The 15,828-nt window shown below is 34.3% G+C and overlaps 1 protein-coding gene across 1 annotated transcript in view; it reads left to right on the top strand.

Annotated features, from left to right (window-relative positions):
• The window catches only part of SNTG2 (syntrophin gamma 2), a 151,495-nt gene that overhangs the window by 121,492 nt on the left and 14,175 nt on the right, over positions 1-15,828 (top strand). Inside the window, exons 13-14 of the mRNA XM_032101399.1 lie at positions 338-409; positions 3,799-4,008. Of these exons, the coding sequence (XP_031957290.1) occupies positions 338-409; positions 3,799-4,008 (282 nt within the window). The remainder of the gene's footprint in view (positions 1-337; positions 410-3,798; positions 4,009-15,828) is intronic.

The raw sequence follows: 15,828 nt of genomic DNA, 5'->3' as shown, positions 1-15,828 counted from the left end.
TGAATGGCTCTGTGTTTGAGACTGTGTTCTCTGTGTTAGCATCTTGAGAAATAAATATGCTTGTGTAACTAACCACAGAGATTACAAAGAGGTTTCCATCATACTGGGAAAAAAAACCCCAGTGAAATTATTTAACACCTTTTTAATTCCTGTTTCCTGTAAAAATTTAATGCTATTTGACAGTCTTTTCTAAGTGCTGGGTATTAAATGAAGTGTTGTGCCTGTATTTAAAGCATCCAGCAGAATAATGATGGGTGAAGCCTTTTCAGTTTTTTTCATCTGAACATGATTTTTGAATAAAGAATGTGTTTATAATATTTATTTTTTTATATTATAGGTAAGCACACTAGACTGGGTACGAGCTGAAAAAATCTATAACCTCTGTGAGGTTCTATTTAAAATTCACAAGGTAGGTTTCCCAGCAGTTCCAATGATATTATTTAGTAAAGAATGTTTACCTTTTCCAGTTCATGATAAACTCAAGTTAATCTTAACTAGGAATAGCTAGCATTCAAATATTTCATCTGTTGTTAAAAAACTATTTGCAATCACTAGTCCATTAGCTGTGCAAGTGTAAGAGAATATGGAAAACAGGCTAAGCGCCAAGTGAGCAAGTTACTAAAATGCTTTCATATTGAAGGAAGGTTTCAGTATTAGAGCTGGGTGTGTGAAGTGTCAGTGAGACACACTGCTGAGCATAATGATACTGGCTTTTTTCTTAGTGGGTCAGATTTTTGAGCCAACATGAAGAATAATGCTCTTGCTGTAGTTCTTGATTCATACAAAGATACTTGTATTTAATTTTAGTAATTAAAAAGAAAAAAATTTTGTCCTTTTTGTATCTTATGTATTGATTATTCTATCAAGTACTATAGTGAGTTTTTATTTACAAAGGGCAACATGTTGGGTTTGTGTCCCGCAGAATTCATTTTCTTCCCCCAACTAGACACAGTCATGTTTTCTGTCTAGCTTGGCCCAATCAAAGATTTGGGGAAAAATCTTAGCACTTTGTGTAAATAATTGACTTAAAGAATATATTTTCTAATAAATTGCATCAGATTAATTTTGTTCTACAACAACAAAAAAAACCCAACAACTTTTCAGGTGAGATAAGGCTACTAGATGAGAGCCTATTTGTCTAGGAGAGTAAAAATTAACATTTTCAGAAAAAAAAATCCATCTTTTCAGATAAAATACTGTTTCAGTGAAAAATGAAAAGTCATCTTTAGTTCTCACCAGCTGCTGTCCTGTCCTCTGTTGTTTCTCCTTTAACCATGCAATGATGTTGTGGAAAAGGCAGGTTGTGGCTCTGTTACCTGTAACAGATCCTGCACTGAAGCAGAACTGCTTAAGGCTTTTTGTTTGGCATTGGTTGGGGTTTTTTTTTTGTTTGGTTTGGTTTTCAGTGTGTAGGGTTTTTTGTTGAGGTTTTTATTTGTTGGGGTTTTTTCCAATTGAACAGTTATTCAGGACATGGGAAGGAAACGTTTTGGCACTGCCATGCAAGGAAAACAGGAGTTCAGGACCAGAGCTCAGCTCCAGAATGCAAGGCACAGGAGCAGAGCCATATTCTTGTTGGCATGGCATTATTTTGGCGTGACCATGTCTCCAGCTGGGAACATATGGGGAAATTCAGGTCCTGCCCATCACTGAGACACCACCAAAAAGCAGACAGATCATTTATTTGGTCTCCTTAATATTTTTTATAATTTTACTTATTTATAAGTCAGGCACCAATGAAATATATACACATTAAGCCTTTTGAGAAGATTTTACTGCGGCTTGGGTTTTGTTTCTGTTTTTTTCTCCTTTAAATATTACTGCTGAAACTCAGTTCTTCCTTCAATATTATGATAATTTCAAGGATATTCTGTCCTTAAAGCAACTTCTGCTGGACTTTTTCATTAAGAAAAAGAAGTGGGGAAATAAACTACCCAAGATTCAACTCTTTAATGTTCTTGACATTTTAATAAATGAATGCTTAATTGCTAGTCTTCATGAATATGTTAGCGAAAGTGCAAAAGCCCAAATTGAACTCTTTAACCTCTTCTCTGTCAATTCTTTTGTATAAATGACAATGAGGCAAACTGAACAAGTCAAAAAGAGATAGGAAAAAATTGTAAGAGATTAACGTTTCTGCACTACATATAATCGAGTTGTGTTGTAAAAGCTGCTGTTTGGGGAGGGTATTCTTAAGTATTTTCAGAAGCTGGTTAGAACTAGTGCAAAACTGTGGTAGAGTATGTTATTGTACCTTCTCATGAAAGATGAATTATAAGGAGAGGTGCTCTTCTTAAGAGGTGCTCTTGTTACATACCTAATTGTAAGTTTCTCATCTATGTTTATGATGACACAAGAGTTAAACATGGAAAATGAGAATCCAATATGGAACTTAAATTTTAAAACAAAATGTTTGATGTATTTTAGATTTGGGTGTATGTATACATACATGTGAATACACAAATATGTGATTTAAAATTCATATATATAACATGCACTTGCATATTTGTGGTCATTTGGAGGTAACAAACAGATGATTTGAAATGCAATGTCTTTTATCGTGTGTGTTTATTCCTATAGCTTGTCTCATAATTCAAACTCTTACTGTAATCCTGTACATGTGTCTTAAAAACATTTTATTTTCTTTTATTGCCTAGTATTTTCACATACAAATTAAAAAATACTAATATAGTAGTCTACAAGCCAGGATATGCAGCAGTGAGTCTTGAAGCAGATGTAATACCTGTCCCTCCATAGCTGCTGAACACCTGAATATATGCAGAAATTTTGTTCAATGTCCTTTTCAACAGTGCAAAGGAGTGTTGTAAAATAACTTTGAGCTTCATCAAGTTGGTTCTCTCCTCAAGTACCTGCAGGGCTAATTTTGACAACACAGTACTGTGAACCCTGGTGGCAATATGTGCTGCTCCCAAGATGCCCCATGAATCACTGCTAATTATTTTGGGCTTTCAGTCTTTTCTGCCTCATGATATCATAAAGAAAGGGGGATAGGGAAAGGTTCTCTCTGATAAATAGAAATATAAAAATATGTGTCATTTGGAAATTAAGGCTGTGCAAGAACTTAATGTGTAAGTATTAGCTTTTTTATTTCGTTTTCTTTTCCTCTATATTTATGTTAATCAATGAAGTCTTGAAATATTAGGGAAGTTTCTTGTATTAATTTGTTTACAATTACATTCTATTACAGGGATATTTTTTATAACGAAAGTTTAATGTGAAGTTTCTCTTCTTTATCTTGAAAGTGATGGCAGGATCTTGCTTCCATGTCCTTGTAGTTACAGAATAGCATTGACAACTGTCAGAGGACATGCTCATGTTGTTATTTCCAGAATTAGCCCTGGGGTGCTTGATAAATTGCTGCATTCCTTGGGGTTTCGAATACTGGAACCCAAGTAGAATTGAGTAATTATTGTCTCCTGTAGAGCTGGTACACACCTCCTGCAATGTATTGAAACATTCAGGGATTTCCTTCTTTTTCACTGTAAACAATATATTGGTACAAACTCATTTTAGATTTTATATGTATTGCTTAGGTGATTTTGACAGTATTTTGGAACTGCAGTAGTAGCTTGGATTGCATGATAGGGGGTAAAGCAAATAAAAAGCAAAGAGAGAATCTGTCTTTGATAAAATTGTTTAACTCCTAGAACATTTCTTCAAGTTAATTGTTGACATAATGCCATAGTATATCCAAGTACCCATCACTTACAGAAGACAGTGTTGCTTCAACTGTGGTTTTGCCAGATGAAGAATCACATACTGAAACATGTCTTTCAGCTCTGGCTTGTTGATGATTGCTGGCTACAAGCAAACTTGTATTTAGGTATTCACCAGGACTTCGATCTTGAAGACCAGAGGCCGTATTGTTTCAGTGTTATGGTTGGACATGGCAAGAGTCATTATTTCAATGTAGAGCTTGGCTGTGAATTGGCAGTGTGGGAGAAATCATTTCAGAGAGCGATTTTCTTGGAAGTTCAACGAACAGGGGTAAGTAGTGAATAATTTAAATCATTTCATCTGTAAAATAAGTATAACAAGTTTAGATTGTTTGTATGCTTAATAATTGCATTAGATTGATGTCCTCCATGACTAAGGATCTGAGTACATTTAATACACAGAAGACTTCTGAAAGGTTCATCATCACATCAATATTTTTCTGTCAATGACTGTATAATAACAGTCAATGAGCATGTTATGACAGATTGATAATTTAAAGTAGTAATTTGTAAGTTCACCTTGATTATGAAAAACAGGAAATTATTACATTTTACCACTGGAAAATTCGTAGGAGTTTATTTAGTCCAACTTGAACATTTTCTTCCAGAAAGCTAATTTTCCTCTCACATAAAGTAAATAGGTTATGTTTTACATCATGGTTCTGTTTTCAAAGAAGAAATATTTTGCTCTTATATTACTGGTGAATTGAGATTGTCCTTGTTAACATTGGAAGAGATTGAAGACAGCATAAAAGTGAAAAGAAGTTTGTAATAGTCTTGAATTCCCAGAATGAAATGGCAGATTATCACTTTCTGCTGGCTAGTAAGTCTAGACCCATACTCTCAAGTGAACAGGACGAGTGGTATGGGAGTGTATGGATTGAGACTATAGGCCTTCTTCAATTAAAAATGTATTTACACAGTTTAGCACAAATGCAAATTTGATTTGGTATGCTCAGGTTTACTGTGCCCTCTGAACCTCCGAAAGGCATTTGAAATAGTGAGAACACTGGATCACAGCATTGTATTAACATGACTTGCAAGGAGCAGGAGTCCTATCACAGGTGTTGAATCAGCTTGTCTAAATTTACAAATCTCTGGGATTCTAACCAGGTTTCTGGGTTCTAACAAGGTGCTTGCTTAAAACCCTCCATTTGTCTCTTCAGACTGATGAAGGAATAAAAAAAGATTTTCTAACAGTAATGTTCCTAGTCCTGCACTTCTGAGAAGAAATGCAGCTCTTTAGGAAAAAATTGATTCTTCCTGAAAAATTTTGTGCATCAGGGAGGGATTAATAATGCATATTGAGCATGCATAAAGTATTTTCTCACATGAACCCTCCAAGAAATTATGATACAACTGTTTGACCAACCATTCAATCCTCATATTTATTATCCATATAGAAAGCAGATAACATAATTAAAATTAAGTATAACAAGGGTGGAGATTAGCTGGCTCTTTATCTGATTGGATTTCTGAATATTTATTGTTAAATCTCAAAACTTGTTTTTCTTTTATATCCTTATGATCTTAAAATTAAGGAATGATTCTTTGCTTGTGGAATGATCTTTTGTCATTTGAATCAAACAGTCATCTAGACTCATTTCACAAAAAAAGACATTAAATTTCCTGCAGCTGTGGTATAACCTATGTGAAACCTCCAGGAGAGTCTTTCGAATAAAATCCTGATTACAGTGTTCAAGTCTCCGTATGTGTTTTCCTATATCTTAATTTTCTCTCACACGGTTGGATACATCCAAATTTACTGTAAACCACTGTGTCAGTGGAGTTCAGAGTGCTGTGGTCATTCTCCAGCAGTGAAAAGTCTTTTGACTACACTATTGTATTTCTTCCTTCAAAACATAAATGCTGTTGCGAGTGCCTTTCTTTTCAGAATAATGTCAAGAGCAGCATGAATCAGCTGCAATTTAATATTACATAAAATAGAAAAAGAACTGGTGTTTCAGTATCCAGAAAATTAAAGGTTGTCACTGGTATGCCAGTCTGTAAAAGTTATTCTTTTGGAGAATTTAGGAAATTATTTTTTATTCATAAATGATTGGGCAAAATTCATGGCAGGTGTTGGATTGCACTGTGCCATTTCAGCCATTCTTATTTAAAAGGGGCTCTGTCCTGTTTACTGTTGAGTGTAGTTAGGAGCTTGCCTATAAGTTTTTGTTAACCTTATCTTGTACATACCCTTTGTATTTGGTGTTTCTGCAACTAGAGCTGTATTTCTGAGAAGATTCTGTCCTTATGCAGTTTACAAAAAGAAATGTTAAGTTGCAGTGGCCATTTGAATTTTATCTACCCGTGTTGTGTGATTTTTTTTTTTTTTTACATTTCTTCTGAAAATGGTAGCAGCAGTAGATGACAGAAAGGATGCAATAAAGCAGGAAGAAACACCCCTCACAATATTGTTCCCCTTCCAGCTATCTTAGAGCCCTATTTCAAGCTGCAATTGTTTACAAAAAGAAGTTTACTGAGAAACTCTGAAATTCAGTGTTCCTGGTGAAATGAATCTATTTACAGACAATGATAACAAGCAAACAGATATTGGATCCACGTGCTAGAAATATATGGGATTTTTTTCCTAGAAGAACTATTGTAGTTGCTGATGGCATAACTTGGCTAGATGGGGGCAATAAAAGTGCAATGGAAGTAAAGCAGAAAGGCAACTGAAAGAGAGAAATGCTGTTAAAAAGTGTTTCCGTGAGTCTGGTAATAAAAGTCAGCATTGCAATGGTGGAAGATAGGCAATGAAAACTTCTCAATCATATATTGAAGTTAAATCATCTCCCACAAATCCCAGCAAGAATGTTTGTCTCACCTGAAACATCCTAAATAGTGCAAGATGAATAAATGATGCTCTGATTAGGTAATTTGTCTTCTGGTTTTGTTTTTTTTCCAAGATATTTATAGTGTAGAAATCTTCAAAAATAAGATGCTAGCACATTTTTCAGAGCCCTTACTAATTCTTTGACCCTTCAGGTTGGTCTTGTCAGTACTACAGGATTTTATTTCACATTTTTTCAATGTTGTCTTTTTTTAATTTCTTAATCAGTATTGTTCCCTTGCCTCAGACTATTTTTTCCAAAGGAAATTATACTGACTTATCTGAGTCCTGGATATGATTATTAAATTAATGCAGAAACATCTCAAAGGGATGATTTGGATCAGTTCTGTTCAACAGGAGGATGGAGGAGAATATTGGAACAGTATGTGGTAGTGGACAGAGGAAAGGGTGACAGTAATACATTTCACTGTCACCTGTAGAAAAATTGGACCAACAGTTTTGTCATCTTGAAACCTTGTACATGTAAGCTTTGTTCCATGGCTGGAAAAGGACAGAAAAGAGGAGTCTGCTTTACAAATGAAAGAATTCTCAGAAAACTGAAAAAAACCATGCAGTGGGAAAGTCATCTACCAGTGTCTCTAAAGTACCTGCAGTTAGTATATAGTGATAAGACATGGTTACATACTCTCCTCACTAGCAATTCTAACACAAAAGAAAGTTTTCCTTTCGTACTTCCAGCTGTGATGAAGATGCTGCAAGTTCTTTCCAATCCTCATACAGCTGAATAACCTACTCAATTGAAACCATTTGCATTGCTTGGACAAAAAATTTGTTTAATATGAGTTACTCCAAGAATTAAAATAGGCTGGATTCCATTCAGTTATAACAGAATAATCAAGAAGTTTTGCTGCCTTGTTATTTTTCATGCTTAAAGGTAAGTACTTCTAGTTAACTTTTTTCCATTTTTTTCTGTGATTCAGTGACTGACATCAACAGAGAAATAAACCCTTGAAATAAAATTATTATATATATTTTGTTCAAGTCAGGGATATGAATGTATAGAGAAATGTTAGCAGTACAATTCATGTTCCTGGAATGATACAGGGTCCTCATGTGACAAATATACACTACAAATAAAAGTAAACAAAGCAAAAAACCAAAGTAAACAAATTAAGATTTATGAATGTTGCAAATTATTTCACTTAACACTATTGGAAATCCAAAACCATTTTATAATGAACATAAATGTATGATGCAATTATCCTGTGTTTTCCCTCTTCTTAAATCAGTTAACATAAATTCCATATTCTGTGGATGCTTTATATTTTTGTATGCATTTTTAACATGTCTTTATTTTCCTAGAACTTAACACCAAATCATTCTATAGTAAGATTTTTGATGCTGAATATGTGACTCAGAATCATTGTGACTCAGAATTGCTCTCAGACAGCTTATGTCTGTTCGTGGATAAAGCAAAAATAATTATTGAGAGTAATTGTGCATGCAGACCTGGAGCTTCATTTCTATAGGATTCCCACATTAAACTTTTAATTTTCTTTCTGCAAATATTGTGCTGCTAAAACACCGTGATTAAAATTCCTAAAAATTTAAGTAATAGATAAGTGCAATTAATAATTTTGTTTTGTTTTATAAGCAACAACTATTTGCTTTTACATATTAGTTACTCCAGCCAGTCGCTGTTTTCATCTGTGAACTTGAGTCTTCCATGCTTAAAAAAGATGACAGACATGAGAGTGACACACCTTACATGATGCTTAGTTCATCATCTTCCTGTTCCACTTTAACATTTCCCCCCTATACACTGTGTGTTCTTCAGGCTGATCTGTATGAAATGCATAAGGAATCTGCAATCGTGTTATTGATGATTAAAACTAACCAACCAACCAAAAAATCACATAACTGTTTTGAAGAAGTGGTTAACTCAATAACCTTTCCTCAGCTTTACATGTCTTTCCCTTTTTGCTTGTTGGACTATTTTTCATTAAGTGTCTGGTCCTGGCTACTTTTTGCTATCTTCTATCCATCTTTTTAATTTCCTTGTAATATCTTGTCATAGATTTTGCTCGTTCATCAGTTTGAATTAATTTCTAGCCTATTAATAAAATTTTCATCTGAGAAGGAGAAAGTTGCTTTCCATGAAACATATATTGTTTATTGTACAAATCCTTTCAGACTACTGTTGGCAGGTTTTGATTTTCACCTCTTGTTTTTCTAGTAAAGATTTATGGCTTTAAAGTTTTCTTTATAAAACTTGTCCATGTAATGCTTTCCCTCTCATCTTCTTTCACAGCTCAGGAAATAATCTATGCAACCTCCTCATTACAACTGCTTGCTGTTTTTTCTGGACTGTTACTTAATTTTAGATGCACACCTCTATTAAAAATCTTCCAAAAGGGTTCACTACAACTAATTTGACACATACAGAAGTGAATAAGTTCTTTCTAACTTACCTCAATAACCTTTCAAGGAAACCAGTATTTTTTCTCATAATTTCCTTTTAAAAGTATTCAGTTGACTTTATTGTACAAAATATCAGTGTAATAGTGACTGTATGCATATGTGCTACTTATTAACCAGTCACAAGCAATAAGTGGTTTATAACATGAGAAGCAATGTTTATTATTAAATCACCTACTTGCTGCTTTGGTGTGTAAAATCACATAATGATGAAAGATCAAAAAGAAAAAGCTACACAAAATTGCACTGGCATTTTAAGACTTCATGTTTTCACCAAATTAAATGAATAAATAGCTCCCGTATCTTGAGCACCTCCAGAAAGAGCCAAAATTAATTTATGTGCTTGGGCATTTATTCTTTGTCCACCAGAGATAACTATAAATTCCTCATGATTTCAAAATTACAAGCCAGACGAAGAAAATCCCTTACATAAAAGTTCAAATGACTTCTAAATATATTATTTTTAAAAACTGAACTTCAATGCATATTTTAGCAACATGCCTTTATATTTGCTTAAAGTTGAGCGCTCAACAAGCCACTAAGAATGTAAAGGGATGCGTTCAGGTCAGGGATATGTATTCCTTTCATTTCCTTGGGGGCCAACCTGCATGGAAGTGTAGAATTAGCCCCATCTCAAACTATTTTTTAGCGTGAAAGGTACAAGTTCAGTTGAAGATTTTGGTTTTAGAGAAGACTGAAGGGTTTGTGATACTCATATCTGGACAGCCTACAAGAAGTTCATTTCCTGTGTCTTCTTCCTGCAACATTACACAAAACGTGTTTTCTAGTCATTCTTTAGTGGCATTTTTAATTGATCTTACTACAACTCAAGCGAGATAGAATCAGAATGGATCTTAGAGTCTGTGCCCCCACTGGAACTTGGTCAGAGATTAATTATCTTTCCACTCATCTATCACAGCTTACCTAACTCTTTCAACTACCTGATTCCCGAGATGCTCAGAACTTTGGCTGTCTCAGTAAGTCTGCCATCAAAACAAACACAGTGTTTAATTCCCATCTTTGGGAATTAAATGGTGGTGTAGAAATAGTAGTCTGAATCACCCTTGGAGACTGAGCCAAAAGAAGTCCTCTTAAATAAAACCTAGCAGAAATTAGGCAATCAGAATAGGAAGTAATTGTCATTTCTGGTTTATGATTCTATTAATTCTTCATGGTGAACTGAGAGATTGAGTAAAACGTGATTGGTTGATCACAGTGTAAGCCTTGTGAGCTGCAAATAATATATTGAAATTGCAAAAATATTAAATAGAGTTAGCAGTGCTATCTCTTTTTTTAATTCTGTGATGATTGCAAAGCATATATGAAACAGAGTTATGTGTAGGAGTCCTTTTAAGAGTGGAAATGCCACCATATGCTAATTTCAGAACTAATTTCTGAGACAAACATTTAAGCAAAGGAAATATTCTCCTTACATTCAGGTGAGATATTAAATAGCATTTAGATTAGGTTAGATTTATAGCATCATTAAAAAGATACTCACCAGTTTGTTACAAGAAACATTCAGTTTAATTACACAATTAAGTTTTAGATTGTTTTCATTATGCACAGAAAGCTTATTACAATTCTAATTTAACTGGTCACCTTTAGAAATGGTGTTAGATTCTAATTCATTTTCACACTGATGCAAAAAACCCACCATTCTCTAACACAAAGAAAGGTTCTGAGAACCATACAAATTAATAGTAAATACATTTTTAATAATTAATAATAATTCAACAATTCACATAAAAGATGAAAATCAAGTGATGCATTTATTAGAATTTTTAAAACAGTGAGAGAATGTACCAATTTACAAGGCTATTGAACTCCAACTTGTTTCTGTATCCTTTATTTTAAACCTGATTAATATAAAATGCTGACCATTATTTCTAAAAATAGAAGATATTCTTAAAATTGCATTTATTTATATTGAAAGAGTACATCTAAATATATTATATATATTACATATATTTATTTTTAAATCCAAATATCTAGATAAAAATTATGTCACAGGAATCTAGTTTTGTTACTATTTTCCAGAGGGTCTTATAGACTTGAATAAGGAAGAAGCCACAAGAGAGCCGGTGAGGGACTTTTTCAAGAGCACATAGTGATAGAACAAGTGGGAATGGCTTTAAATTGAAAGAGTGTGGGTTTAGATTACATGTTAGGAATAAATTCTATACATGGAAGGTGTTGAGGCACTGAACAGGTTGCCCAGAGAAGCTGTGGATGCCTCATCCCTGAAGGAGTTCAAGACCAGGTTGGACGGGGCTCTGAGCACCCCGGTCTAGTGGAAGGTGTCCCTGCAATAGGCCCGCTCTGGAACCCTTTCAACCCAAACCATTCAGTGATTCTTTTAAATCTGTCAAGAACTTACTGTCAATAATTTACTGTCATGGAATTTCAAATTTATACAGTAATATTACCTTAGAAATTTGATGCTGGATTTTGTTTTTAATTTTGGTGTTCCTTATTATTCTCCACCCACGATTTATAAGAGTCAGGCAGAGAAACTAAGTCCCAGTCAAAGCATCATTTATTCAGAACTTAACTTTGTACTCAGGAATGTCTCTTGATATTTCTGATTAAATTCCCTTTTCAACTGTGACATTCCAGAATTTATAGATCACCAGAGATGAAAAATATTTATTATTATGTAATAATAAACTGTATCAAAATTAAGTTGTTGTCTTTGCTGAAGTAAGACAGTAGAGTTCTACTGGTACTACTAAAACAAGCGGTTTTAGTAAACAGCTTGATTACTGTGATTGCCACTGGGAATCTGCCTCAGTTATGTGAAAATATGCTTGGGACAATCTACATGTAGGAAACTCTTAACATTTAAGTCACTGTTGATTCTTGCTTTTCTTTATGGAAAAATTAGTTGCTGCAAAATGATGTAGCCATTGCTCAGACACAGAGATGAGGAAGCACAATCTCTTCCTGACATAAGCCAAGCCTAAAGAACACGATTTGAATTTTCCCTGCTAGAAGATAATAATTTCTAAGCTGCTGCCCTTAGATTTTGTCCTACTGCGTCCATTTTTCTCACTGCCTTTTCCTACAAACGATTTAAGCCATTGTCTGCCTGTTCAGCAGAGGGGGTAGCAAGTCTTCTCTTCTGTCAGATTTGCTTTAGCTATAGGTTCATATTACAGAGAGAATGCCATGGCCAAAAGTAGGCATCCAGCTCTGCACTATCTGTTTTGCCAAGGAATAGCTGAACCTACAAGTTCACCTCCATCTTCCTATAGGAACACAACTCGCTGTAGAGTAAAATTCACTTGATCCCATATGTACATGTAACCCTAATATATGCATGTTGGTTTAATGCCTAATATCAGTGATGCTGAAAGTTTCTGAAAAGACAGTCTGTCCAATGAGAGCTCTACTAAGCAAAGCATTTGTGCAGTTAGCTGTTATAATGTCATGAGCATTACAAATTAACAATTATTAATAGATCAGATAGTTATTTCAGTAGATGACCTAAAGGCAAAAGTTTCAAGTCTAGCAGTAACCTGAGAAGACCAGCTTTTAAAACATGGATGTATTAAACTTAGGAATTATTTTGTAAAGCCCCGAGCTAGTCCCACTTCTACTGAAATAAATAGAAGCTTTTTTTGAAATTCAGTGAAAATATAATGAGCCATCATTTGAGTCCTTTGAAAAATCTTACTTTAGTGCCAGAGTGTCTCTTGCATACAGATATACTGAACCACAAATGTGCACAAATGTTTAAAAAAACCAACTATGATGTCTTCTTGAAATCACCAGATTACAGTACCATCTTTTATATGAGAATGCATTTTTATACTAATGCCAGCAAAGCATGTGAAAAAAGAGTCATTTTAGGATATTAAAATGTAATTCCTTTGGCTTCAGCAACAGCAGACTTTGAAGGAATATACAACATTTTTAAACAGATCTGTTTTTTTCAATGAAGTAGTTTTATTTGTATCTATCCATAATTATCAAAGTTCTGTAACCTTTTAATTGTGACATGACGAAATCCTTAAAGGTATGGGAAAATGAGTGGATCTGCCACAGTTGTTTAAGTGAAGATGGTATTCTTTTGATCACTCTCACTGAAATTATTTCACTGATCCTTTTTTATTGATGTCTGGAAGAGGAGTACACCTGAGCTTTGGGAGTCTGTTCTAGATGAAATTTCTGAAAACTCTTATGCTTTAGATGAATGATGGGTTTTATTGTTGTTTCATTTTCTCATATATAATCTGAATTCAGAGTGACAATGCTTTCGGTTTACTTTATAAACATGTTCTGAAAGTTTTGCTTTTAAAAAAAGATTATATATAAAATATTTTACTGTAAAATAACAGTGTTTTTTAAATATGAGAAAGCCAAAGCATCTGCATTTTTAATTCAATGATTTTGCAGTTTCAAAGAGTTTAAAAAGCATTTCTGTTTAGCACAAGTAATTCTGTGCAAAAATACTCTTGGAAGTTTTGCTGTGTTCAGAACTAAGGGGTTTAATTTTGCCTCCTAGTACTCTCTCTATATGTGGGCTGATATCTATTTCTCAATACAACTGTAATAACTCTGGTTACTCTTCATTTTCACATCCTGCTTGCATTTTTTTAATGCTAAAAGTGGACTTTTCATAAAGACTTTTTTTTTGACAGATCTGGTCCCATATTAAGGCTTTTACCAAACTCTATATTTTTGTAAATACATTGGATGCATTAAGATACCTTACTCCTGTCAGAAGCTTGTAAAAAGCTGCTGTATAAAGTCTTAATGCAAGAATTTGTGTTCCAAACCATCTGCTGTTGGTATGATTTTATCCCTCCCCGTCACTGTATCTTGAATGCTGGTGTGCATTATTTTATTTCTAATGCAGAATAAAATAACACATCATTTAGGTCCTTCTCTCTTTCAGGCATTTAAGTTCCTCTGACAAATACTATAAAATTTCTCCCAGTTTTTGCTGACACTGACAGAAAAACAAAACAAAAAAAAAATTAAATGTAACATGGGGAGGGATTTGGTCTCAGAAATAAAAAGAAACAAGTAGAAGCAATATTTGGAGGATGCTAAAATTTTATCAGTTCAAATTGGCAATGCTAGAGTTTTCTACTCCAAAAATACATTCTTTGGATTCATAGCATAATTTGATGTTAATGTAAATACTTTTTCTAAGAAAAGGCAAATTTTTGAAAATATTTTAGCATTTTTTACATTGATGGCATATTATTTCCAGACAGAGGCATAGCACATACTTTAGCTTAAAGGGAGTAAGTGAATACAATATGCAATATGTGTACTGTATGGATATGGCTATTTCCTAAATGCTGTGATGTCTGGTTATAGTTTATCTTTAGAAAGTGTGTGTTAAATTCTATATCATGAGTATAGTGAGACATAATGTCTGTGTTCCCATTTATATGTAATAAAGCTTTACAGCCCATCTTAGAGTAAATGTATATCTACATCTATAAAGTAGTTAACAGCATAGCAGGGAGAATATGTAGTTCAAGCAGGAAAGCGTAAATGTATTACCAACTTCCCAATTGCTTCTTGGAAAATAAACAAGCAAAATCATGTGCATGCCCAATTTGTATTCACTTAGACTAGAAAATAGGTATTATTTCTGTATTTTGGCTGATTTAAAACACTACAATTCCTGCTCAGTAGAACATATCTGAGTCCAAAAGTAATGAATATATTGCATATTGGTGCTGTAGTTAAAGCAAAATGAGGAGTTTCCTTCATGCAAGACAATAATTAACTGCAAAGTAGTCAATCATCAGCTGAATTTTTGAAACTGTAAATCTTATGAGACATTAGGAGCAACAGCATGAGAGTTGTAAAAGTAATATCATTTAAAATGAATGTACACAATGTCATTTTTCTGTGTTGCACTTAGATGAGCAACATCAGTGAGTCTCACTTGGTCCTTAGAAAACTTATTTGCCATGAAAACTTAGGAAAAGGAGTACTGACTGAAAAGGTTGGTGCCCTGATTCTTAAAGAAATATGTTAAATGGTACTTTACTAAGAATCTTTGTTGATGATCTCAGAATGTGCTATTTCAACTGTTATTGTTATTAATCTTGATTTTAAAGAATTTTACTGCAAAACAAAAGCAAATTGGACCCCTATTTCTTGGACAGAATACAATCCCACATCAGAGTAACATTAAGGACTCTATGTCTTCAAAAAAGAATCCAGAGGTACTACATTGGATGCCTGTGGCAGAACTTGGGCAAATTTAAGCCTTCCAGCTAAAGCATTGCAATAAACTCATATTCCAGTAACAACAAAAGTCTGTTGCAAAAAGTCCAGTGCTTATCATGATTTATTTAGAAGCATTTGGACTGCCCAGTCCCAGAAGAAGCCAATTGTACTTACCAGTTGTAGAAACCAATTGTAGCTTTAGCCTACATGGGAGACGCACATGTGTGGAGAAATCAGAAGGTCTCCCTCTGATCTGGAGGGTCTGTGTGCTTCCTTCTGCCATTGTACTATAGCTTAATGTGGACAAGGACCCCTACACAGAGAAGGAACCTGAAGGAGAGGAGGGTTCATCCTTATCCTTGCCTTTCCTTCCCCAGACATCTATGTCTGGGCTGCGGTGGTGCTTGCTACTCACCCAGTCTTTGTGCTTCAGCCTCATCACAGGCCAGTGACTACACATGAAGTGGTCCCTCTTTCTGTTTGTCCCTCAGGCTTTGTCTCTTACAGATATCTGAGGTATATTTGTGCTCTCCTCTCTGAGTGGAAATAAGTAAGTCCCAGTCGTTGTCTTTTCCTATGCATTCATTTTCCAGTTTTAGCATTTACTCACCTCTT

Source organism: Corvus moneduloides, chromosome 3 (assembly GCF_009650955.1).
Source record: "Corvus moneduloides isolate bCorMon1 chromosome 3, bCorMon1.pri, whole genome shotgun sequence".
Lineage (NCBI taxonomy): Eukaryota > Metazoa > Chordata > Aves > Passeriformes > Corvidae > Corvus > Corvus moneduloides.
This window is presented reverse-complemented; position numbering and strand designations above follow the sequence as displayed.